The sequence below is a fragment of the Felis catus genome, chromosome B4 (assembly GCF_018350175.1).
Source record: "Felis catus isolate Fca126 chromosome B4, F.catus_Fca126_mat1.0, whole genome shotgun sequence".
Lineage (NCBI taxonomy): Eukaryota > Metazoa > Chordata > Mammalia > Carnivora > Felidae > Felis > Felis catus.
The window spans coordinates 36,726,636-36,753,743 of NC_058374.1; the positions used below are offsets into that span (position 1 = coordinate 36,726,636).

Here is a 27,108-nt window from a genome sequence, read left to right on the forward strand (position 1 = left end):
ATAGACTGAATGCAACCCCCATCAAAATACCAACAGCATTTTTCACAGAACTAGAACAATCCTAAAATTTGTATCAAATCACATGAGACCATGAATAGCCAAAGAAATCTTGAAAAAGAACAAAACTGGAGGTATCACAATCCCAGATATCAAGTTATACTATAAACCTATAGTAAACAAAACAGTGTAATACTGGCACAAAAACAGACACATCGATCAATGAAACAGAATAGAAAGCCCAGACATAAACCCATGATTATATGGTCAATTAATCTTTGACAAAGGAGGAAAGAATATGCAATGGGAAAAAGACAGTCTCTTCAACAAATGGTGCTGGGAAAACTGGAGAGCTACATGTACTGGACCACTTTCTTACACCATACACAAAAACAAATTCAAAATGGATTAAAGACCTCAATGTGAGACCTAAAACCATAAAAATCCTAAAAAAGAATATAGGCAATAACTTCTTTGACATTGGCCAGAGCAACTTCTTTCTACATATGTGTCCTGAGACACGGGAAACAAAAGCAAAAATAAACTATTGGGACTACAGCAAAATAAAAAGCTTCTGTACAGCAAAGGAAATAATCAACAAAACTAAAAGGCAACCAATGGGATGGGAGAGATATTTGCAAATGACATATCAGATAAAGGGTTAGAATCCAAAAAACGAATAATCCAATTAAAAAATGGGCAGATGACATGAACAGACAATTTTTCCAAGAAGACATACATACAGATGGCCAATAGACACATGAAAAGCTGTTCATCATTGCTCATCATGAGGGAAAAGCAAATCAAAACCACAATGAGGTATCACCTCATACTTGTCAGAATGGCTAAAACTAACAACACAAGAAACAAAAGGTGTTGGTGAGGATGTAGAGAAAAAGAAACATTTGTGCACCGTTGGTGGGAATGCAACTGGTACAGCCACTGTGGAAAATAGTCTGGAGGTTCCTCAAGAATTAAAAACAGAATTACCATATGATCCAGTAATTGCACTTTTGGGTATTTACCCAAAGAATACAAAAACACTAATTCAAAGAGATATATGCACTCCTAGGTTTACTACAGCATTATTTACAACAGCCAAATTATGGAAGTAATCCAAGTGTCTATCCAATAGATGAAATAATAAAGAAGACATGGTATGTATATATACCATGGAATATAACTCAGCCATAATAAAGAATGAAATCTTGCCATTTGCAACAACATGGATGGATCTAGAGGGTACAATGAATGTAAGTGAAATAAATCAATCAGAGAAAGACAAATGCCATATGATTTCACTCATATATGGAATTTAAGAAACAAAATAAATGAAAAACAAACAAACAAACAAGAGACAAGCAAAAACCAGACTCTTAAACACAGAGAACAAACAGGTTGTTGCAGGAGGGATGGGGGGGGGGGGGAAGACGGGGGATGGGTGATACAGATGAAGGGGTTAAGAGTACACGTATCATGGGGCGCCTGGGTGGCGCAGTCGGTTAAGCGTCCGACTTCAGCCAGGTCACGATCTCGCGGTCCGTGAGTTCGAGCCCCGCATCAGGCTCTGGGCTGATGGCTCAGAGCCTGGAGCCTGTTTCCGATTCTGTGTCTCCCTCTCTCTCTGCCCCTCCCCCGTTCATGCTCTGTCTCTCTCTGTCCCAAAAATAAATAAACGTTGAAAAAAAAAATTAAAAAAAAAAAAGAGTACACGTATCATGATGAGCACTGACAAATATATAGAACTATTGAATCACTATACTGTACACCTGAGACTAATAAAACACTATATGTTAATTATACTGGAATATAAACAAATAAGTAAAAGATTATTAAAGTAATATTTATCACAAGAGAATTATAGGGTCATTGATAATGGCTGACGGCTACTGAAATCTCTAACCAAAAGCACACAGTGATGGCAACATATTTTGGTGGAGTGATTAGTAGTGTCAGCACTGGAGTAATAGCATCTGTTATGATTCCTAGCTCAGTCACTTACTAGCTATGTAAACTGGGGGAAATTACTTAACATCTTTCTCTCAGGATCTCCTTAGTAAAATGAGGATTTCTACTTAACAGCGTTGTTATAAAGATTAGTTAATTCATGTGAAGCACTCAAAACAAAGCTTAGCTCGATAAATGTTAGATATTATTATCTGTGAAGTGACTAATGGCATGAGTACTGTTTTTTTTTTTTAAACATTTATTCATTTTTGAGAGAGAGAGAGAGTCCAAGCACGAGTGGGGGAGGGACAGAGAGACAGGGAGACACAGAATCTGAAGCAGGCTCCAGGCTCTGAGCTGTCAGCACAGAGCCCGACCTAGGGCTTGAACTCCTAAACCGTGAGATCACAACCTGAGCCGAAGTCAGTGCTTACCCGACTAAGCCACCCAAGTGCCCCCTTAGTACTGTTTTCTAGAGAACCATGTAGCAGTACAGATGATTTAATTGGTTGTGTTAACTACCCATGTAAAGGGCACTCTGTGATAGCAAATGTTGTAGTTTACCTAATACCATTCTTCCTGTTCTTGAATATAAGTATCATTCAATTCCACATTCACTTAAAAAAATTTTTTTAAGTTTTTATTTATTTTTGACAGAGAGAGAGCAAGCGTGATCTGGGGAGGGGCAGAAAGAGAGGGAGACACAGAATCTGAAGCAGGCTCCAAGCTGTCAGCACAGAGCCCGACATGGGGCTCGAACCCACGAACCATGAGATCATGACCCGGGCCAAAGTCAGACGCTTAACCGACTGAGCCACCCAGGTGCCCCTCCATATTCACTTTTAATAAGTATTCTCATTAGTTAAAAAGAGACCAAAAGAGGCAGTAGGAATATTCTCTGTGGAAAATACTGGTCTGACTGATTCACCAAGAAAAGTTTAGTAGAGGAAAGGGGAAACATTCTCAAACCAATCTTTCTAAATTCTACTTATGCTTAATGAGATCCTCAGACCAAGGTCAATGAGCACAAGAAACAGTTATAAATCATGCCACCTGACAGACATAGACCAAGAAGCAGGAATAGGAGAGGTACAAGCATGGGGACAGGAAACCTAGGCTGATTTATTTGCATTGAGACAATTCAAGAGGGATCAGGAAACTCAGAAGATTTATAAATTCCCTGTTGCATCATAAAAGGCAGCAGTCTGACAATAGGAAGGGCAAGTTAGATTTGATGCTAGAAAAAAAGGGAAGAAAGAGTCTTATCAAATTTTTGTGAAGAATTTTCCTACATCTGGAATTGATGACAAAAAAGATGGAACAGATGGATGAAAGGAGACTGGGAGGAATCCAGATTTCCCCATATCTCCAAACCTCTGGACTTCACTTAGCTCCAAACAAGCAAAACTCATCAAAAGATGATCTATTTCTTTGTAGAATACAAAAAAAGGCTTTAAAGGGATACTAAGTAACCAGGATTTTTAAAAAAAATTCAGAATGCAATACTTACTACTTTCATAAAGTAAGCAAATCTCTATAGACAGATTTAAGCAGTCTGTTTTCTTATGCTTTATAATTGCATCTTTTAAAAATATTCCTAATGTCAGCAATTAGCAGATAATATCACTCTAAGTAATTAATTTGTCAAAACATGGAAAATAAAGAACTTTTAGACTTCAAAACTTCAAAATTAATTTTATCTATCCATACAGTATTATAAATGAGGAAGATAAAACAGAGAGAGGTAAGTTAGGCAGCTTATGGCCTGGCTTATATAAAAAAAAAAATTAATTAAATGGCAACATTCAGGTATTGAGAGATTTATAGGTGAAGAGGGTCAAAAAAAATACAAATTTCTCGGGGCGCCGGGGTGGCTCAGTCAGCTAAGTATCTGACTTCAGCTCAGGTCATCATCTCACGGTCCTTGGGTTTGAGCCCCACGTTGGGCTCTGTGCTGACAGCTCGGAGTCTGGAGCCTGCTTCAGGCTCTGTGTCTCCCTCTCTCTCTGCCCCTCCCCCACTCATGCTCTGTCTCCCTCTGTCTCAAAAAAAATAAATAAATAAACATTAAAAAAAATTTAAAAGAAACCACAAACTTCCAGTTACAGTATAAATAAATCCTGGGGATGTAATGTACAGCATGGTGACCACAGTTAACAATACTATGCTGTGTATTTGGAAGTTGCTGATAGCAGGTCACAAGAAAAAAAATGTGTAACTAATTGTGCGATGGATGTTAAGTAAACTTATCATGGTAATCATTTCACAGTACATACATATATCAAATTGTGCTCACACCTAAAACTAATATGTCAATTATATCTCAAGAAAAGAGATTTATATAAATTTGTGGACTCTGAAGAAAAGAATGGACGCCTGTGTAACACAAAGCTCACATCATGTATGGCCACAAGTTGGAATTAAAACGTGGCGGCTTTTACTACTAGGAATTTATCCAAAGGATACAGGAGTGCTGGTTCATAAGGGCACATGTACCCCAATGTTTATAGCAGCGCTTTCAACAATAGCCAAATCATGAAAAGAGCCCAAATGTCCATCAACTGATGAATGGATAAAGAAGATGTGGTTTATATATACAATGGAATACTACTTGGCAATGAGAAAGAATGAAATCCTGTCATTTGCAACAACGAGGATGGAACTGGAGGGTATTATGCTAAGTGAAATAAGTCAGTCAGAGAAAGACAGATATCATATGTTTTCACTCATATGTGGAAATTGAGAAACTTAACAGAAGACCATGGGGGAAGGAAAGGGGGAAAAATAGTATCTAACAGAGCTGGACGCAAACCATAAGAAACTCTTAAATACACAGAACAAACTGAAGGTTGATGGCAGGGGGTGGGGGAGAGGGGAAAATGGGTGATGGGCATCGAGGAGGGCATTTGTTGGGCTAAGCACTGGGGGTTGTATGTAAGTGAAGAATCATGAGAATCTACTCCCAAAGCCAAGAGCACAGTGTATATACACTGCATGTTAGCTAACTTGACAACAAATTATATTTAAAAAAAGAAAACATGGCTGCTTTTACAGAAAAAGCATTTGGCCCCTAGTTAATCACAGAGTCTCTCTCTCTCTTATTGTCTTACACACTTTATTCACTTCTTTAACTTAACGATATTTGCCTGGCCCATTTAGCCACAGGGTTAGGTGCTCTAAGGTATTTGACTAATACTTTGTAAACTGTAAACTGTGCATATTAGATGGTATTACTATGGTTTAAGATTATATGCTTAGCTATCAACAGAGTTGGAGCTCTGTTGAAGCTCAGGTCTCTTGACACTCAGTTTGGTGTTATTTCTACTGTACCACATGGCTTCATACAACAAGAAAACCAGACAGCCACAGTTACAGAATGGGAATTCCTATATTTGAAGAAACAGCCACACCAATGAGAATAATTTGTCTTAGAATACATAACGTTAAAAACAACTATAGTACAAGTGAATAATTTCTTTTTCTTTTTTCCTCCCCTCCCATGTTTCAACTCATATCCAAAGGAGGATGAATGTGTGAGTGAAAAAAGGCACAGAATGAATTTGCTAATGGTTAAAAAAAAAGAAAAAGAAAAAAAGATTTCATGGCTAGGAAATTCCAAACTACAAAGATAAGTCTTGAAGTGAAGATTAAAGTAGAGATTAAGACGAGGAAATAGAAGGCAATTGCAGAGGTGAGGACAGTGAATGGAAAATGCTTTGCATCCAGTTCCTTTCAAATAAATCTGGATATCATCAGTAGGAAAAATCTAGCTGATCTTAATGTTTGTAGTGGTGTAGAGAAAGAAGTATGTATACTGAATACCTAATACAAAACAACAACAACTAACCCTAGAATCCTTCAGGGAGATAGGATAACTAAAAAGAGATTAACATTTTTATCTGACCAAATCAGAAAGGGCCACTGAATCATTAAATACTGACTGAACTGCAATCTTCTATTCTGGCAATGTCTGAATACTGTGTATTTTAACTAGACAGAAGGTTTTCACTTTCTCTGATCATAAAATAACAGTCACTATCAGGAGATAATGTCATACAGGACAGCTGAGACGTGGACATGTGTATACGGCCAATACAGGAGAAAGCAGGCACAGTCAAATGCAACATCAAGGGGTTCTCCAGCAGTGCCTAACGTATATGTCTTCTCAGGAATGCCTGCCCAGTCAAGCAAAAGATACCTGGCACTATATATGTGTGGTAGACAAGTGGATACGTGAATGCTCTCTTGGGCTGGTCTCATCATCAAGAATTTAAACTGCTTAGTGAGACAGACAGATGCCTACTAAATTCTGCTTTTCACCAACAGCTACAGAGTAGCACTTGAGTTACTTCAACACTTGCTATTTATTTTCCCCTTTGTTCATTAACAGCTCAGGAGCTCTTTGTAGCTTTACCTTATTAATGTTCTCTTTCTAAAGAATGCAACACAATTTTATTGTTCTCTCTCCAATTTTAGATGCCACTTTTAAGCTAGTTTTAATACTGTGATGAATGGGTTTTTCCAGCTATTCCAGAATTAGTGACCAGGGACCAAAGCTGGGGACAAAGAAGAGCTAACCAAGCCATATTATATAGAGCTACTAAGAGGTGGCAGAAAAGGCATGACTGTCCACTAGTTCAACACGTCAGCACATACCTTTTCAGCCTGAGACAGCTGGGAGTGTGGTGCCAGGACTGGCAGAGTAGTCTTGATGGCACAGGGATCTATGTAAGTGTACACTAGGGTCCCTGTGTCCAAGCTAAGCGAGAGGGCTCGAAGAGAAGTCAATCCTAAATCCTAGTATATTCAATCCTAAACTCTGGGTAAGAGTAAAAGAAAAGGAAATTGGCATCTCGTTCCTGTCTTTGGTACCTCCTTAGGCATCAATCAGCCTTGTTGATTTGCCTTGTGCTTATCCGAGAAGGAAAAAAGAAACTGGTGATAGATGAAGAATGGACAGAGAAGTACTGAGGCAGCCTATAGATTCTCACTCTCACTATCTGGCATGGCAAGGATATAGAACTTTCCTGTGAGTCAAGTAACATTACAGAAAGCAGCCAGGTTTGTGTCTTTCAGTTACTGCTTTCCTCAAGGAATTGGGGGCCAATGTTGGTCAGAGAGGCAGCATCAGCACTGCCCAACACCAAAGGAAGCGGAAAAAAAAAAGAGAATGGAACTTGTTCCTTTCCCAATGTAGGCCCCGCTTATGAGTCGGGGTAGGGAAGATGAAATCAGTTCTGCCTTATTGTCTTACCTGTTTTCTGAGGTCATAAATTAAAAGTCTTTTCTAGAGTTTAATATAAATATGGAATATTCTTCTGTCTGGATTCTTTTGTCCAGTTGTGTTTTTGAGAATCACCCGCATTGCTGTGTTTTAGTTCATTCCTATTTATTGTTGAGCAGTATTTCATTGCATGAGCATACCACAAATTGTTTATTCATTCACTTGTGGTAGCCAACCTTCAAGACAATCTGCAAAGATCCCTGTTTACAGTTATTCACACCACTGTGTTGTTCCCTCTCACATCATAGACAGTTGGTTTATGTAATTAATAGAATAAGGTTGAAGTAATGGTATGTCACTTCTGAGATTAGACTACAAAAGACATTGTGGCTTCCGTCTTTGTTGCTCTTTTCCTCTCTCCTGGATCACATGCTTGGGGGAAGCCAGCTACCATGTACTGAGTAACCTTCTAGAAAAGCCTTAAATGGTGTAGAGCCAAGAGTCATATGGGTGAATCTGGAAGTGAATCTTGTAGTTCCAGTCAAGCATTCAGGTAGACCCGGCCAATAGCCTGACTGCAAATTCATCAGGGATCCTGAGTCAGAACACCCAGCTAAGCTGCTCCCAGATTCCTGACACTAAGATACAATGTGAGATAATAGATGTGTGTGTGTGTGTGTGTGTGTGTGTGTGTGTGTAAGATTTTATTTTTATTTTAAGTAATCTCTACAACCAACATGGGGCTTAAATGTACAACCAGAGATCAAGAGTCACAAGCTCCACTGACTGAGCCAGCCAGGAACCCCTAAGTGTTTGGTGTTTTAAGACACTAAATTCAAGGTATTTTTTATGCAGTAACAGATAATAGATTTTGGTAACTGCCACAACAAAAACCTAAAATGTGGGAATGGCTTTGGAATTGGGCAGTGGGGTGGAAGCTGGAAGAGCTGGAAAGATTTTGAGGAGAGTGTTAGTGAAGATGTAATGTGCCTTGAATAGACTGTTAGTAGAGATACAGGTTTTGATGAGACTATCAATGGGGTCTTCAAAAGAAGTGAGCCACATGTTATGGGGATCCTTGTTAAGTAGGAGCAGAAAGTTCAGCAACAACATTACCAGCTGTAATGTGAAAAGTAAAAAACTGCACTTAACGAACTGAGTGATTTAGTTAAGGAGACTTCCAACTAGAGGCCTGAAGGTGTATCCTTGTTCGTTCTTGCTTCTTATGTAAGAGGAAAGAAAATGAACCATGTTTCCACCCCAAAGACAGCTTGGTCCTTTTTTGTGTTTATTGGGAACTTAACAAATAATAAACTTACTGGCAACACACTTCCATGACAAATTTCATTCCTATGGAAAAATCTTTAACATGAGTAAGGACCCTACTGAAATGTCTATTTTCTTGGCTAGTTAAAAGGATTTTTCATAATTTTTTTTCTTTTAGTAAAAGAAAATGATAAATCCAAAGTCATGGCTTTCACCAAACTGAGTTCATATTAATAGATGATTAGTATGTCCTCACATTATTTTAGCTCTGTTCAGAAACAACTATGCATACTACAGAGAACCAACAATAAGTCTGAAAAGTAAGAATCCAATTATTTATTATCATGCTCTAACTCAGCAGTTCTAAATGTCACTTCAGTAAGTGGGTTGGGGCCTGGGGCTAAGAATATGAAAACCAAATCTGAGTTGATGTGTTTTCTTTTAACATACCTGACCCATAGTTTCATTTTTCAGAACAAACTTGAGCCAGTTCTTCCTAAAACTTAGTAAATAAGAAGCAATTACATTTTTACATACAAAGCAATAGATTTACATTCTTTACTCAAAACTATGAGATAGGTAGAGGAAGACACTTCAAACAAAATAAAATTATTTAAGCTTGGCTTACATAGAATCAATACTGAAATAGCATTTTCTTTCATTGAAACTGTGATAAAAACAAAACAAAACATGTGCCTCAAAGTTGGAGTTGGAACAAATGATATTTTTTTGCACCCTAACCCTCAGTACCAAATAAAAGGAATTTACTGAACTTTCAAAAATTTATTCTCCTTTGGACCATGGATAAGCATGAAAAATTTAATCCAAAAGATAGTTTATTTGGAAAGTTCCAAATGCCTGGAGTGGTTATGAGAAGTACCTTTTCAACTATAACTTCACAGTTAGCATATCATGCTACTATAATGGTAGCCTTCAATGCTATGAGGAGGAAGAGATGACATATCTCTCTTTGTCATCTGGGCCAATGGTCAGCCTTATAACATGAGAAAAGGGGTCTACAGTCAAAATAAGAACGGTGTTAACCTATACACACATTCAGTTTACTATTAACAAAAGTAATAAAATAACCCAAATAAAGGAAGCAAAAGAGAACAAGTCTATATTATAGAATAAGTTGTTTCTGAGTGAGCTATGTGGATAGAACATTGAATACTGTCATTATCAGTAACCAGCATTCTAACAAGGATAAGGAAGTCTGAAGAATGTATAGATACGGGTTTACAAATGCATGAAGGTATAATGCTAGATGCAGTAAGTGCCAATTCAAAGCACAGGCCAGTTTCCTGGGCCTAATTAGTGGCTGTCAAAGTCCTTAGCACTATCCAATAAAGCAATAAATAAAAGTATCATGCAAGGTATCACATATGTCACATGTAGCTCCTTGCAAGAGACTAAAAATCTTATCTAGAGAGTGAGCAGAACTGAATAAAAGACAATTACTTAAAGTATAATTCACTTCAGATAGTTTTCATACTGTGCTTCTTGAAAATACTTGGAGCAACACTGAAGAAACTCATTTCCATCAATAACTTAGAGATTAGGGAAATAAAGTGGTCTTGTGAGGGTTAAACAAATAAAATACACACAACACAATAGAAAAGTAAGAAAGTATATGGAAACACTTGACTGAAGAGTATAGGATTACCTCCAGTATCAATAGGGATCACCTGGGTGTAACTGCAAGGCAGCAGAACTGGGACAACTGGGAAAGGATTGTGTGAACAGAAAGGGATATTCAGACTGAACAGTGAGAAGAGATCAGGAGCAGGCTCTGGTCAGCTGAGCACTGTGCAGATGAACCTTGGCATTAGTATCTGTCTGACAGCTAGCTTCCCTGAGTGATACATTTATCTGTAGGTATATATACACATCACCCAGCTCTGTACTTATGTATTACTGTTCTCCAGAAGATCTTGGTTCTAACTCATCTTCAAACTTCCTGAACAGAAACAGGACAGAGATAATAATCATTTTACTTGGGGGAAATGAAGCACAGATACACAGCAACTTATCCAAGGTTTTTCTGTATCCACTAAAATATGTATATGCATTATTTATGATTCTTCACACCTACTCAGCTAGTGAACTTAGCTATCCTTAATCTATTTATAATTCTTCTATTTGAGCATTTTGGAAACTGACAATTTGTTGAGAATATATAAAATAAGGACAAATTAAAATTAGTTTAGAGTTCTTCAAATGAGACAGATTGAACAATCTGAAATTGTGGGACAAATCACTGATATATGTTTTTGCTCAATTTTCTTGTGTAGTGTGAAAGAACAGCAACTTCTTTGCCACATTAGGTGACGTGAAAATTCTTATGTGACAAAATACCTAGAAATGCCGAAGTAGTTGAACATACAATAAAGAGAAGTCTCCAAGAGCCATGTTTGCTTGCACCCTTCTATCACCAGCACCTAGAAGAGGGCTTGGTACATAGTAAAAACTAAATAATAATTGGCAAATGTTGCTAAAATTAATTTAGGTGAGTGTCTAGAAGGATCTGTTAACTGTAAAGGGTATGGGTCAAGGAAGAAGAGATTCCTGGACAGCAGGGAAAATGTTAAGGTTGTCTTGAATTATAGCCACAGAGTTCCAATTAGGAACACTGATATGATGGTGTATGCTATCTGTGCTAAAGTACAGATCTACTCTTCTTATAAGCCTTTGATACCTATAGGTGATTTATGCTGTTAGCTGGTCAGTGGCCTTGATTTTACCTTCTGTGAAATGGAACTACACTATTTTTTTTTAATGTTTATTTTTGAGAGAGAGAGAGAGAGAGAGAGAGAGAGAGAGAGAGAGCGCGCGCACGAGCACATACAAGCAGGGGAGGGGCAGAGAGAGAGGGAGATACAGAATCCCAAGCAGGCTCCAGGCTCTGAGCTGTCAGCACAGAGCCCGCCATGACGCTCAAACCTACAAGCTGCGAGATCATGACCTGAGCCAAAGTTGGATGCTGAGCCAGCCAGGCGCCTCTGGAACTACATTATTGTTATTTTTTGTTGTTGTTGTTACTGTTTTTGTTTTCTTGGGGTAGGTTTATTTTATTTTATATGAAATTTATTGTCATATTGGTTTCCTTACAACATCCAGTGCTCATCCTAACAGGTGCCCTCCTCAATGCCCATCACCTACTTTCCCATCCCTCCCACCCCCCATCAACCCTCAGTTTATTCTAAGTTGGAACTACATTATTAATAACCTCTTTTCCTCACAGGAGATGTTGTTAGAAAATGATGACAATATTTTGCGAAATTTTTCTTCCAAAGGGGAGCAAGATGAATGTTCCGCGTCACATATAGCCAAATGTGAGGGTATAATAAAAGATGTGAGGCCATTCTGACTTTATAAAGATCTTTTAAAAACTCAACTGATTTTTGATGTCAGTACACCACACAGGACATTTCCTGATAGTTGTCTTAATACAACATCAATGAGAATAGTTCAGGTCTTGCAGGAGAATGAGAATATAGAAGGTATAAAGAATCACAGGTTTAATGCTGACAATGATTTTCATAATAAATTATGAATATGAGAAATTAATATTTGAGAAGAAAAGGTTAAACCTTAAAACATTTTATGTGATATAACTCAAAAGCAATGATTGTTTAAAAAAAAGGAACCAATCAAAATTCTGTGCTTCTCATTATGAGTGAATTGACTACTTATCTTACTTATACCTAATTTAGCATTATCCTATTATAGAAAGTAGAGCATTTGCCTACAGAACTCAAGAGTTGAAAAGTTCACAGTGGATAACATCATCAAGTTTCCAGGGTAATCTGTGATTATGAAAAATTAATATTTTAGAGGTAGCTACTACAGATTATTTTTCTCATTTTTGTTTTCTTCAAAAAGAAACTCAACCCGAAAAGCAACTAAATTAATTCTGTCTAAATCTCAAGTGGGTGGTCAGCTAAATATTCTTTAAGAACAATAGTTTTAAACCCATAGGACCCTGAAATGACTACTATGACTGTCTGCTCTTAGAAGGAACCTGTAATTGTTCTTTATTTCATGCATGTCATGTTCACACATGATAAAGGTCAGGGATAGCAGAGCTTATGTGGGCAATTTTCTTAACCCCACATAAAGGCCAAACAAACTGGCCACAGAGGCTACCTGCTGGACAGCTGCAGGGTTAGAATATCTCTTCACTACCCGTACACTGGTCAGGGATCCAGAGGACCAAACACTCTTTTATAATCACTCTGGAGTTGGAAAGTCTCCATATATTCAGGGTGGTCAAAGTCTCTGAGAGGCTGGCTCCCAGCTGGTGCTTTTAGGAGCCATTTGCAGATGGTTCAAAGAAGGCAGGACGTGAAAGTGAAGGTGCACTGTTAGAACAACAGCATGTTTAGTCCTGATAGAGTACTGCCATCTCCAAAGACAGAAAAGAAGCTAAATTATACCTCACCGTACTTTTGCAGCTTCAAGTTCATATCATTTCTCTTAGTAATTTGGAGAACAGAGTCAAATCACACCATTTCTTTTTTGTTTCAGGTTCTTCAAAGGAAGAGAGGGGAAGTACTGAAATATAAAAAATACCCTTTCCCATCTCTCAGGGGAACAAACAACTGTCATAAAAACTTAAAACAACATTGTTTGTATTATTCGAATTGCAATACAACTTTCCTAATTACCAACTGTCTGGAATTTCCATGTAAGATGGAAAGAGTAAGAAGAGAATGAACTCTGGTCCTTCCACTTAGTCCTTGTGGAAATTTAGCCAAGAAATTTAATCTTTTGGAGTCTGAGGTGCTTCATCTACATAATGGAGATAATACCATACAGAACTGTGGTGAGGATTAGATATGATGTGTATAAAGCAACTATGCCCAGCATATTATAGTCACTTGATAAGTGGTAGCTATTTTTGTAGTTATCCTATTTTCACATATTTCTGAGAACTTGTATGAGTCAGGGCTAGAAGAGGCATGTATGCAAGCAGAAAGTCACAGAACTAGAGAGTGAGAATACATGTTTGGGTGTGGTAACGTTCCTAGCCCTGACAACTTCAGGCAGGTGGGCGTTTAAACAATGATCTTCTATGATGAAACTATAAGACTTAAAAAAGATATATCAGAATTATTTTTGAAAAATGCTGTATTATAGTTCTATCACTGAAGAAACAGGTAAAAAGAAAAAGGAAGGATAAAAAGTACCACTTATTCTCTTAAGTGCTCTGAGAAATATGTTCTTCCTCACAGGAGTAGAACACAATGTGCTGGCTATATAATTCTAAATACAATAGTCATACTGAAAAGTAAACAGCTATCAGAGATGACTGAGAAGGAGAGCCATAGTTACTGAAGCTCTCCCCTCCCTCAATGTAGCATGTATCACCTAGAGATAGCACAGTTCTCACTGTGAAACAGGGATCTCTGAAAGTGGAAATCTAAGTGCTATGGGTTTGCTGTGTTCTTTAATTTCACACCAACCCTGTGAGGCAGGTAACATTATCCAAATTCTATAGATGAATCTCAGAGAAATAATTTGTCTCTTTGGTAAAAGAGACAGCTAGAGAGAGGTACAATCTAGGTCTGATTAGCTTTCTGCCAGGTTGTTAACTAGGAAGACATTCATTTTCCATTTATACAATATTTGACACACAGTAGATACTCAAAGAATGTGAAATGAATGGGCAAATAAATCACGTAATGCAGGGATGATTTGCTGAGACTGTCAGCAGGAAATGATGGTAAGACTACTTTCTACAGAATGGTTTTGCCAAATGTTTAGAACAACTAGTATTTTAAGCACTACCCTGTGAGCTGCTTCTTTAAGGCAAGTACTGTGTCTTTATATCCCTCATGCCTAGACAATGCTGGAATAAAAGAATATACTGTTGACATTTCATCCTAATGCAGAGGATTCCAAAATTATAGTTGTAAATGAGACTGTCTAGATTCAAACCACATCAGTTTAAGTTTGTAGCATTTACTCATAAAGTTACAGTTGACCTTTAAAAAAACAGAAACAAAAGAAAGCAAAACAAAACAAACCCAACCATGTAGCTTGTCTCAAAAAGCCCAATCTGCCCACGGCACATCTGCATAGAGCACACACAGGGGCAGAGCCAGACTTCACACTAACAGCAAATACAATATGGAGGCTATAAAATTCTTGAGGTGAAAAGAAGAAAATAATGCTGAGAGAAAGGCCATCTTGTGACAGCTGCTGTGGCTCAACAGATTGTGTTAATGCTTTCCAGGGTTCCATGTGAGTTTACATTAAATCCAGCGTGGGTGCTTGACAATCACAGCAGGGGCTTCTTCATGACTTATAATCCGAACACACTGGTTGGCACCCACCACAGCACATCTGGAGTTTGTTAGACAACCTTTAGGTTTTATTTTTTTCATTGGCTCTGGCCCCTTCCTCTGATGCAGCCTCTCCAAGTGCTGCTTTGCCATGAATGAGTCACGGAAATAAGTTACCCTGGGGTGGGTATGTAAATTGGGACCATCTTAGAGGGTGACCCCCAAATCTGTAAATCCCTTGTTGCTTCATCTCTTTCTGACAATAGGAACTGCCCATGAATGCCAAGAGCCCATCAGGCAGTGGCAGCTCCATTTACTGGAAAGCCCGGTCAACGTTGCCTGCTTCCTTGTTAGGAAATGGCCTTTAGATTGAGGCACATTCCAGCAAGTCAAGGACTAGAAGCTTTAAATTAAAACAATATTGATGCCATATCCGCTTTCCAAAAGGCCTCTCCCTTGTCTAAAAGTTAGTACACACACTTAGAAAAATTAAAGAATCAAATATCTTTGGCAAGACCGGTTCCTTCTTGCTCATAGCATCCTAGATACTCTTTGAGACAGCAGGAATATGAAACTTTACATGGAAAGGAGACAGGAAAACACTGTTAGGAAGGACTCCCAAGAACTACATTTATCTTTCTCCTTACATAGATCACATCACTATAGAATACTCAGGGCATACAGTTAGATGTAAAGGCATTAAGCCATTATTTTTAAAGATTATAAGTTCATATCTTCAACTTTCACCTACTGAAAACATATAGCCTTGAGAACCAAGTAATCAAAAGCTACTATGAATGAGATGCAGTACTCTAGTCTGCTAGACATTTTATAGAGATAGTGTGAGCAGGGGAGGAGCAGAGAGGGGGAGACAAGAATCTGAAGCAGGCTCCAGGCTCTAAGCTGTCAGCACAGAGCCTGATGTGGGGCTTGGGCTCATGAACCACGAGATCATGACCTGAGCCAAAGTCAGATGCTCAATCGACTGAGCCACCCTGGCACCCCCAGATGTCCTTAAAATTAAGCACATTCTTCCTGCTTTACTTAACCGGTATCCAAATACTGGTTGATGTCTTCTTATGACAAATTATTTTAGGACACTGGAAAAGTTTCTTTTGCTTATAAATGAGCAGTGGGTTGGGTTTTCTTGCTGGTCATCTATCTATCCTGTAGAAAGGGACATCCTCAGAGAAAGACAGATACCATATGTTTTCACTCACAGGTAGATCTTGAGAAACTTAACAGAAGACCACGGGGGAGGGGAAGGGGGGAAAAAAAGAGGGAGGGATGCAAACCATAAGAGACTCTTGGGTACTGAGAATAAACTGAGGGGTGATGGGGGGGGGTGTGGGGGAGAGGGGAAAGTGGGTGATGGGCATTGAGGAGGGATGTAAATGTAGCATGTATGAACACTGGTTGGGATGAACACTGGGTGTTGTATGGAAACCAACGTGTCAATAAATTATATTTAAAAAAGAAAAAAGAACAGAAAGGAAAAGAAAAGAGAAGGGACATCTTTTGGTATTTTCTCAAGCAAAGTTGGCCACAGAAACATAAAATCTAGTTCTACACAGTTTTAATAATGGCCCACAATTATTTTTATTGTGTAAATACTGATTCTTGTTAATTTGAACATTAAATATTATGTAAAAATACTATCAATTAATGATCCCCTAGAGTAGAAAAAGAAATTCCTTCACTTGAAAAACTCTTTCCCAGTCTTATTACTTCAGACAGAAGAGCAAATGAAGGCAGACACAACGCACAGAAAATGTATCTGAGAATAAAGGAGATGATACTAGAAGACATGACTTGTGGACACTGCAAACAGTACAAGAATGGCCAGTGAAGAGCATTAAAGATAAAGAAGGGGACTTAGATTCAGCTTTCTGTTTATTTTCAAAGATTTTCCCCCCAGTTTAAAAATTGTGGTAAAATATATATAACAAAAAATTTATCATTTTAACCATTTTTAAGTATACAGTTCTGTCCACTAAGTACATTTACAACACTGTCCAACCATCAACAAAAGGGAAGTGTTTAGCTTTTATTTCCACAGGTTTTACATAAATATTGAGCATTACATTTGGGGAGGGTTTAGGTTGGAAAAGAAAAGGGCAAAACTTTGCCCTTACCTTCAGAACATACTTAGCTCTGAATAGCTAGAATTGTTTAAGTAAAAATATGCCTTCTACAGTGGGACTCTGGTTGGATCATTCAAAAGAAATGAGCCTTTTTCATTTCACCCGGGCAGAATTTCATTAATTTCATCCAGCCATTGCACAAGTTAAAAAATGCTCTCAGGAATGCCTGGGTGGCTCAGTTGGTTAAGCAACCAACTCTTGATTTTGGCTCAGGTCACGAGCTCATGGTTGTGGGATTGAGCCCCAGGTCGGGCTCTGTGCTGGGTGTGGAGCCTGCTTAAGATTTTCTTTCTCTCCCTCTGTTCCTTCCCAGCCTGAGCATGTGCATGCTCTCTCTCTCTCAAAAACAAACCAAAAAAACTTTCTCATGAGAGACTTGTGACATCTCTAATTCCTAGATATAGCCAGAGATTTGTGAAGATTAAAGTCTCTGCTTATGAAAACTAACTAGATACAAAGATCAGATGTCTAATATGAGACACGAGACCTTAAAATACAAGCTGGCAAAGATAAAGGTAGGGAACGGTGTGAAAGCTGGACCTACTGACCCTCTATGGTGGGGCCCTCCCTGGCATTTAGTTATACCTGCTGTTTGAGCTGCTGTACCAGACGATCCTTCTCCCGCTTCAGTGCAGCCACTTCCTCTTGGGTCTTTTTCTTAGAGGATGAAAGCTCCAGAAGAGCTATGTTGGCATCTTTTTCACTAATGGCAGCCAGAAGAGCTTCTTGCCTACAAAATAAGGAAAATTCCAGGGCTTTCATTTATCCTGAAAACAATCCTTTGAAGTTACTATTATCATCACACCATTTTATGGGTGATGAACCCAAAGCTCCGAGAGCTTATATAGCTTGCCCAAATTCACACCAAGTAATGGTGCAGCCAGGAATCCCACTCAGGTTTCTCTGATTGTAATGTCTTTATCACATGTTATACAGACATCTTAAAAAAGAGCTCCTATAGTTATAGTTAAACTCGAAAAGTAAACAAAACTAACGACTTTTAAACTAAGAATAATACTGTCACCCATACATTTGACTCATTTAACTTATTCTTTTGATAAGCATTTGGTACCTTCCAGGCAAATTGAGGCATTACTGAAACTGAAAACATTTTTATGTACAGAGTGAATAACAAATTGTAAACATTAGTAGATAGGATTTAGAAAATCAGCCATCTGTTCTTGGAGCATTCTAAACATCTACAATTCTCTTTCTCTCATCAATGCAAATACATTTCCAGTCATGGCTTTATTTGGCAATGATCTGTGCACTTTGAAACAATAACTTAAACCTTACAGATTCCTTGTGGTTTGGCTAACGACTTTTTGGTTCACATCCAGAGGAAAAGAAGGTGGCATTTAAAAGAGGGGTGAACAGGAGAAATTTACAAAATAATCAGAATGAAGTTGGTGAACAATTAGTCTCACAGTCAAAAATGCATTCCTCAATAGCGCATCTTTTATTTAAGTCATCTCTAAGAAGGCAGATTTGACTTACAGGAACTATTTAAGTGGCCTGAGCTTTTGACCTAAGGAAATGCTGAATCTGAGAATGAACTGCCCAAGTTTAACCTTGCTTCTGTCTTTTGTTAAGATAATTATGCTTCAATAGGAGTCATCTGGAAGAGTTTTAGTTTAGCCACAAACTGGAAGACTATCTTTTGCATATTCTGACAAGGATTTTCTATTTTCTGGATGGGTAGGTCTGGAGAACTCTGAACAAGCAGTACTAACAAATAGAGGATATAGATCAGCTTACATCATGGAAATGAAGATTTGTTTAACCAGTCTTTGCTGTTGGAAGGAAAGAAGATTCTCAGTGACCCCAGTCTAATTTTCCACTGTCCCCACACTCTATATAATTCTAAAAAAATGGCAGATGGCTTATCTCGTGAAGTTCTAATCAACACCAAAGGGACAACAATAGTCTAAATATATCCACTGACCACTTGAAAAAATGTTAAGTGGTGAAATGAGCTTAAAGGTGGAGGAGTTCAAGTTGGTCTCACTATGCACAATTTCCTGCTGATTGCTGTCATCTGTTCCCTTTGGGGAAGCTCAAAGACTGACAATGCTGGAATGAGAAATGTGTTTTCTCAATAAGGGTGCTGCAGCATTTCTGTGCACCAATAGTCAGAATTACACATTTAGCAGCAGGCAAATAACAGAAGATGAATGAAAGATAAATGACTGTATGCAATTAGATCAAGTAATAAGCATCTTTGCAAATGCGAGATACAAAGGTGATGGGATCTGAGTTCCATTCTGTGCTCAAGGAAAGCCTCATAATGTGAAATAGTAAACATTATTCTATGTTGGTGAAGCATCTTGACCGAATTCCAAATTCTTTTATAAATGATATGCTTGGCCAGCTAGTGCGGTACAGTTAATCTCTGGGGTAAAATGTCACATTCCCAAACTGCAATATGATATAACAGGTGACAATTCAGATTCTAAATTTTAAAATAAAGGATGTGGCACTAGAGTGTGAGCCACTACAATAATGCCTTTTTACTAAGATATATCATTTTAAATCTTTTTCTCTTTTTATATAAAATTCAAATTGAAATTTTATTATTTCATTTATGTTATTTTTTATTAAGCATTGATAATATGCTACAAACTGCACAGAATAAAACTTCATCTCCCATACCCATTGCTCACAATCACTGAAAATTCCCTAACAGTTTAACATACCATTGTCCTTTCCATTTTAAAAGTATACCCTTGATACTGATTTCTGCATGTGTATGTGCCTACAAAGGGCAATTGATAGTCCAGAATAAAATATTTTTATTATATATTGCACATATATATTGGGTAATGTCAGAATCTTTAATGAGTATATTAGTTTTTAGGTTTTTCTTTTGTTTTTGGAAAGAAAGAGATAGTATTGTTCTCTTGTCTACAATTTTGGTAAATTTGAAATGGACAACTATAGGGGAGAACAACTTCATTAAAAATTCAGAAGAAAAAATTCCAAAGAGAGGCAAGAATATTAAATGTAATGAATAGTAACAGCCATCTAATTTTTGGGAATAAGAAAAATTGTTGTTCTCTCAATACATCTGGTAGTAAAGACCATGGGGTATAGGTGAACTTACATGGTTAAGTTTTACAGAGAGCACTCAAAAGTGTCAAAACAAAAAAATTTTAGCCAACACCCTGCTTTTCAGAGGAAATGGAATTTAGCGTGGAAAAAAAAAAAACAAATTACAAAAATAATCTTATTTCAGTAGCCACTTAACTCTTAAATATAACTGGTTCTTTGGAAACAAAAAGGGTAACTTTGATAAAAGTAATTTGCATTCATGGAAGAACTGGAAGACACAGAAAACTATAAAGAAGAAAATAAAAATACCAGAAACAGCTCCTTTTTATTCAGAGTCAATTGCTTGAGATGTGGAAGTCACCTATTCAAAATCAAATATGGCTATTTTAAAGAAAATGAACCTTGATGAGGATTAATAATTACTGGCTTTAAGAGTCTTACTAACTCAAGTCTATCTACAGAAGAGGAAGACTGGCTAGTGAAGCACATTCTGACTTCATTTCCCATGAGCCCCAAGGGAGTAATATACGCACATATAATATGAAAGGTAATATATGTATGCCACAGCCCAGAGCAAAATAAGAACTGCAATGCTCTTCCTGCTAAATTACTCTCCTTGTTCTTCTGTTAAAGTCTTTCCCTCAGTTAAAAAAAAAAAATGTATACACAGAACCTTTCAAAGTGATTAGTGACCCCCTACTGCTTGACTAACATGCCATATTACTTGCATAATGAGTGGGTAGTAGCAGAAACCCAACTTTAAGTCATTAAAGAGGTCTTTTCACTCCATCCCTGGTGCTTTAAACTACATAACAGTTGAACCTGCCCTTTGACCTGAAAAATCTAATAGAATCAAGATGTCTCTAAAAGTACTCTTCTGTGTCATTTGAGCTTCAAGAAATAGTAAGACCACCTCCTTCGTCCCCTTCTCCCTTCTGAGAAATTTTGGAAACAGGAGGCAAATACTCAAAGCAAATGGAGCTCAAAATCTTTTTGAAAATGCCTGAATCCTTGAGAACAACAAAACATTAGACAGCTATCGCTAGTAAATAAGAAATATAATCAGTGTTGGAATGATGGTGGTTAATTTAACAGTGAATCCCAAATATGTGTTTTTAGTAGAAACACCAGACAGAAAAGGAGTGTGGATGAAGGGATGCCACCAAGGTTTATTTTTCCCTCTTCCTCCAACTGGACATTTCAAATTGAATGATTACACAATCAAGTTTCACAAACTCCTGAAAACATTGGGAGATCAGATGAAAGCAAGAATACGTCAGTTGCTTTGGATGTATTATTGTCATGGACATGTAAACATAGTTTAATCTACTTCAATTTTAAGATAAATCTGAAATCTAGATTCTCATCGATGCCTCCTTGATTTTAATGCCTCCTTTACTTGTTATTTAGACATTTAACTATCCAGAGTGAGTAGTAAACTACTGTGATATCTCTTCCACTCTTCCATCAATGAGATGAAAAAAAAATCCTTTTGATTATTATTTTTTCCAACTTCACTTACAGAGGTCTCAGAGTATGGCACACACACTACCTTAATTAAGCTCAGTAAAAACCAGTTTGCAGGTGAGGCTACTTGGGCAAGCCTGACTGAAATGCCTGACCTTTCAAGCTTCGGTCAATGTCTTATTATCTCCACTGTAGGTACCCAGAAATATCTTTAATGTAGAATGTCAACACTAAATAAAATTTTCCATCTACCATAACAAATTTCTCTTTCAGTGTTAATTAAATCACCATTATTTCTAGATCCACTAACTGACAACATCTAAATAATTTGAGTTCTTTGCTTTTCATAACCAATATTCACATTTTGCTGGTTCTTCCTTTCTAATAATTTTTAATGATATCGTGGCTTTGTATCTCCAGATTCACTATCATAGTCACTACCATCCTTTTATCATGGGTCAATATCATTCTTGAACCCATTCTGATTTCTCTGTCCTTGTATAATGTCCAACTCTCCCAATTCATTTTAATCTGGTTTCTTACCAGGTCAAGTGCTTTGGCTTAATATTTAACCAGCTACAATTTTCAACCCATTTCTTCTTCACTGTCCTTCAAGGACCCTATATCACTGAGTTACCACTTTTCACTCAGATTTATGCTATGCTTTCTACCTGAAATGCCTGTAGCTTTCTTGCCTTTAAAACCTGACTCCTCACTTGACTGCTAACTTTTCTCTATTTAGCATTTCCTGTCAATTCACAGTTTAAATGATACTAACAGGTATGTGCTCTGTAAATATCAGTCAATTCATCTACATGTGCAGGGCTGGCTTCCCCAACTATATTATGTTTATGGCTTATATCTTTAAATTTTTCTTCTAATGTTTCTATGGGTTTGTTGGTCTTTCAATTTATTAGCTAACTTAATTTTTTTTAAGTTTTTATTTTTAATTGTGATAAAATACACATAACAAAAAGTTTACCATTTTAACCATTTTTAAGTTTACATTCGGTAGTGTTCCATACATTCACACTGTTGTGCAGCCAATCTCCAGAACTCTTTATCTTGCAAAACTCAAACTGTAGCTGTTAAACAACTCCCCATTCTGCCTCCCCAACCCAGCCCCTAGCAATCACCATTTATTTTCTGTCTCTATGAATTTGATCTCTCCAGGAACCTCATATAAAGGGAATCCCACTGTATTTGTATTATTGTGTCTGGCTTACGTCACTTAACACAGTGTCCTCAAGGTTGGTCCATGGGTAGCATGTGTCATAATTTCCTTCTTTTTTGAGGCTGAGTAATAGTCTACTGTAGGTATACACCACGTTGTTTATCCATTCATCAGCTGATGGGACTTTGGGTTGTTTTCGCCTCTGGCTATTGTAAATAATACCCCTATCTTTAATTTTTAAAATATACTATTTTCCTTCTAGAGTCTTAATTCATGGCTTTGAACACCAGAAGCTTGTAAGCATAATTAATTTTCTGTATTTCATGTGCCTAAAAATTTACAATTTTTTTCTTTTATTTGGTATGAGTTACTCTCTATACTTTGGTATTATTATTCACCAGTGTTCCTTTTTGCCTAAAGCCTTTATTTTGAAATAGCTGGAATGCAAGCTCCATAAAGGCAGAATCTTCATCTGTCTTGTTCACTAATATACCCCAAGTGCCAAGAATAGTTCCTGGCATGGAGTAGGTACTTCACAAATGTATTCTGAACTAATACCTCTTTCAACTCTGACTCCATTTCTATCCAATGTGGTGGTTGTTTTCCCAATTATTCCAATGTATTCCCTTATTTTAAAGCTATGTTTCATTGTATTTTTAAAGTGGGGTTTTTTTTTGGGGGGGGGGCGGGCCCCAGTAGCATGGAAGGCAAATGAGCAGTGAGAACAGGGAAAAATTTGAAAATATGAAAGAAACCAAGACTGGAAAGAGACACTAACTTTGGCTAATTTACATTTCATTTAAAGAAAGATTTGTTTTACTCTAAGTAGACAGATGACAACTAGAGTTGTAGGCTCAATTCTGGATGACATAATTTAAGATACAGTGTTAGAGGGTATCCAAAGGAAGGTGACAGGATAGGGTTATAAAAGGGCATGCTAATCCAAAAAGATTTATCCACACAACATGATAAAGGCTGTCCGAATAACAAGGAATAGCAGAAATAAGACATTTAATGTGTATTCCTCTAGAGGGCACAAATGGCACTGAAGGGAGGAAAGTCACAAAGAGATTTCAGTTTATATAAAATGAACATCTAATGTGTTAACTCTTGTTAATAAGTAGTATTGGGAGGCCTAAAAATTGGTAGAGCTTCCCATGACTGGGTGTTTGGAGAGCTTATTAGAGATACTGTATAAATGGTTTTGTTTTTGCGTGGTATGTCTACCCTCTTTAACTGTAAGATTTCAATATAACTAATAAGATGAGATAATAAATGGTAAGTGCCAATAAATCATATGGGTAGTGGATGCTCAAGGAATACAGTAGACAAAGAAATCACCTTAGGCCGAGGATATAGGAATTGAGAGGGACCTTATTCTGACAGAGATAATGAAAAAGACAGAAAAAGTGGCAAGTGTAAAAGCACAGGCATATGTGAGGACACATGGCGTAACTGGATTAGAGGGTTTCTATGGGGAAAGGAAACAATGAGAGAAGCTGAAAAGGTGGCTTTGAATCAGAGTAGAGATGGTCTGGAATAGCAGAAAGGAATAAACATGGATTATGAAATCCTTGAGGGTTCGGACCAAAACTTGGCATATAGGGGTTACTCAAAATACTGAATAAAGAGTAACTTGATTTTGATAAAATGGAAGCACCAAAAGTGCTAGAAAAGTAAAATAGAGGTTTAGAAAGACTGATTCAGAGGCAAAGAGGGGAGACTGGAACGGATGATATTCAAAGCAGAAAGGTTAGGATGCTATTGCTGGAGATTTATTACGAATCAAATTCCCATATTACAAGAATAATTTTTAAGGAACAAAGAATAAAATTATGTCTAAATTTTGGATTCAAGATCACATGTGGGACTATGATAAACTGATATATTATACAATGAATATGAAATATAAAATAAATATCACATTTATGTTTTGATGCTGGAAAGTAACTTTCAAATGTCACCAAACAGAGACTATCTTAGGGCATTTGATCCAATAGTGTCTGCTGGGGTTCTGCCTTGTGTAATCTTCATACATTACAGTAGCCAGGCCTTTGCCCAGAACAATGTGGAATCTTCTCAATCTTCTCTTGCTTTATATCTACTGCCTGAAATAAGGGAAGAAAACTGATTTATATTAAGAAATACACTGACATAAGAGTGGGTAGAGGAGCTATCCCAATACGGACTACCTTATTTTTCAGAAGTCCTTGAAAAGAATCAAAGTTAAAAGAAACCGGTAGTAGTTATAGCTTAGTAAGTACGGTTGATTAAACAAAATTTTGCAGGGAAAATCTGTATTCAGTTTTTCTCCTCACTTTTTCTAAAATATGAGGGTTTTGATATCTCCACACACTACAGATTATGACAAGTTTGGAAAATTTAATTCGACTGTGACATTATTGACACTTCTGTTATGAAGCTTTGCCTGCTTCTCAGACTGGCAAAAAACTTGATGTTTGTATCTACATTTGTTTGAAAAAAATAAAAGCTCGTATCTTTTCCATTTGTTTTAAAAAATAAAAATTAATTGTAATCTAATCCACAAAGAGAAAGGAAATCAGAGGTTCCCAGAGGTTGGAGCTGGGGGCTGCAGACTGACTAGACAGGGAAGCAAGAGAACTTTCTGGAAATGTATTATAGCTTGACTATGGTGGTTGTTACACAGTGTATACATTTGTCAAAACTCCTATACTGTACCCTTAACATGTATACATTTTATTGTATTGATATTGTAACTTAATAAAGTTATTTTTAAAGTCATTAAGATTTTCTAAAAGAGGAATGTTACACAGCAAACACAACAACAATAAGCACAATGTATTTTTTCATTATGGTAAAATATACATAACATCTAATTTGCTTTTTTAATCATTTTTTAGTGTATGATTCTGTGGCACTGTATATTCACAATGGCCTGCAACCATCAAAATCATGATCTTTCTCCAGAACTTTTTTTTTTCCAACTGAAACTCTGTATCCATTAAACACTATCTCCCCATTCCCTCTTCCCCCAGCCAGGGCCACTGCCATTCCACTTGCTTCTCTACAAATTTAACTACCCTAGTTAACCTGATAAGTAGGACCAGATAGTATTTGTCCTTTTGTATTTGACTTATTTCATTTAGCATGTCTTTAAATACAATGTATTTTTATTCCCCCCAATTTAAGTGACCTTTAAGATAAAATATACACTGTTAAGTATTTTTCCCAAGTCTTCTTTCAAACTTCTTTTCTTTACTCATGTTTTGAAACAAGAAAATCAGATCTCTAAGAATCTATGCCTTTTATTCAGTCATTGTTGGACTAGGAAGTGGCGGTGACAAGAGGCAAAATCTGACGGACTGAACAGATGGGGAAAGGTCTGAGGTGGAAGCACTGACAGGACTTAGTGAATGAAACTGGCCTTCTGCTCTCCCTTATTAAGTCTAGTTTAAAAGTATAATATAGAAACATGGTTTCAGCGCTACATCTACAGACTGGAAGTAACTTAGAATTTCTGTGAAAAAATTGTTTTCTGTCAATGTTAACAGTCATTTACAGTAATACTAAAAATCTGTTCAAGAAATAGAAGGTTAATATTTATAGAAGTTCTACTATTTGGTTAAACTTGAAATAAATATTAAATTACACAAAAGCTTCTCTGCAGCTATAAGACAACACCACCTGAAAAAGTACTAGCAACAGAATAAAACAATCTGGAGATAAAAGGTCTAATAAAGAACTTCATGCAAAAATAGAATGGCTTCCTTTTAAGAAACACCAGAATCCAGCTCTTCCTCCATGAATACTTTAAGTAAAATGCAGCTTCCCTGACTGTAAATAAGGTCTCAATAAACTCTGGACGTTCTTTCTACTCTTTCTCCCCTTGTTTCGTAATGAAGAATCAGCTATTAGTTTCATCCTTTATGGGGCTGATTAGCTGACAATAAGTAAAAAGTTCAAAAACTACACCTTCAACTCAATAAATAATCACAATCATATCAATGATGCATTATGTGGTGCAACGCTCCAGAGTTTTGCTTTCCTGGAGACACTTTTATAAAACCAATTTCATGAAAATTCTAAATAGTAAAATAGACCATATACCTGGAATCTAAAAACTAGAAATTAAGAGATCAGAATTAGTCTCAGAATATGTATGTGTGTATACATGTATATATATATATATACATGTATATATACATGTATATATATATATGTATATATATATTGTTTATTTATATTAGAGAGACAGAGTGTGAGCGGGGGAGGAGCAGCGAGCGCGCGGTCTTGCGAGACAAAGAATCTGAAGCAGGCTTCAGGCTCTGAGCTGTCAGCACAGAGCCTGGTACCGGCTTGAACTCACAAACCCTGAGATCGTGACCTGAGCCAAAGTCAGCGCTTAACTGACTGAGCCACCAAGGCACCCAACTCAGAACACATTCTTTAAAAAAATGCTAGGAAAAAAGGATTACTTTAAGATAATATCTACTCATTTAATGTGTCATTTTACTTGATTAGAATATGATCCACTAAAAATTTACAGAATCCACACTAATTTGTAAA

At 37.0% G+C, this 27,108-nt stretch overlaps 1 protein-coding gene across 13 annotated transcripts in view; it reads right to left on the minus strand.

Moving 5' to 3' along the window:
* Positions 1-27,108, minus strand: part of ERC1 (ELKS/RAB6-interacting/CAST family member 1) — a 515,425-nt gene that overhangs the window by 108,290 nt on the left and 380,027 nt on the right. For all 13 annotated transcript variants that reach the window (XM_023256613.2, XM_023256607.2, XM_023256611.2 and 10 more), the window contains one exon: positions 17,454-17,598. In XM_023256613.2, coding sequence (XP_023112381.1) covers positions 17,454-17,598 — 145 coding nt within the window. The remainder of the gene's footprint in view (positions 1-17,453; positions 17,599-27,108) is intronic.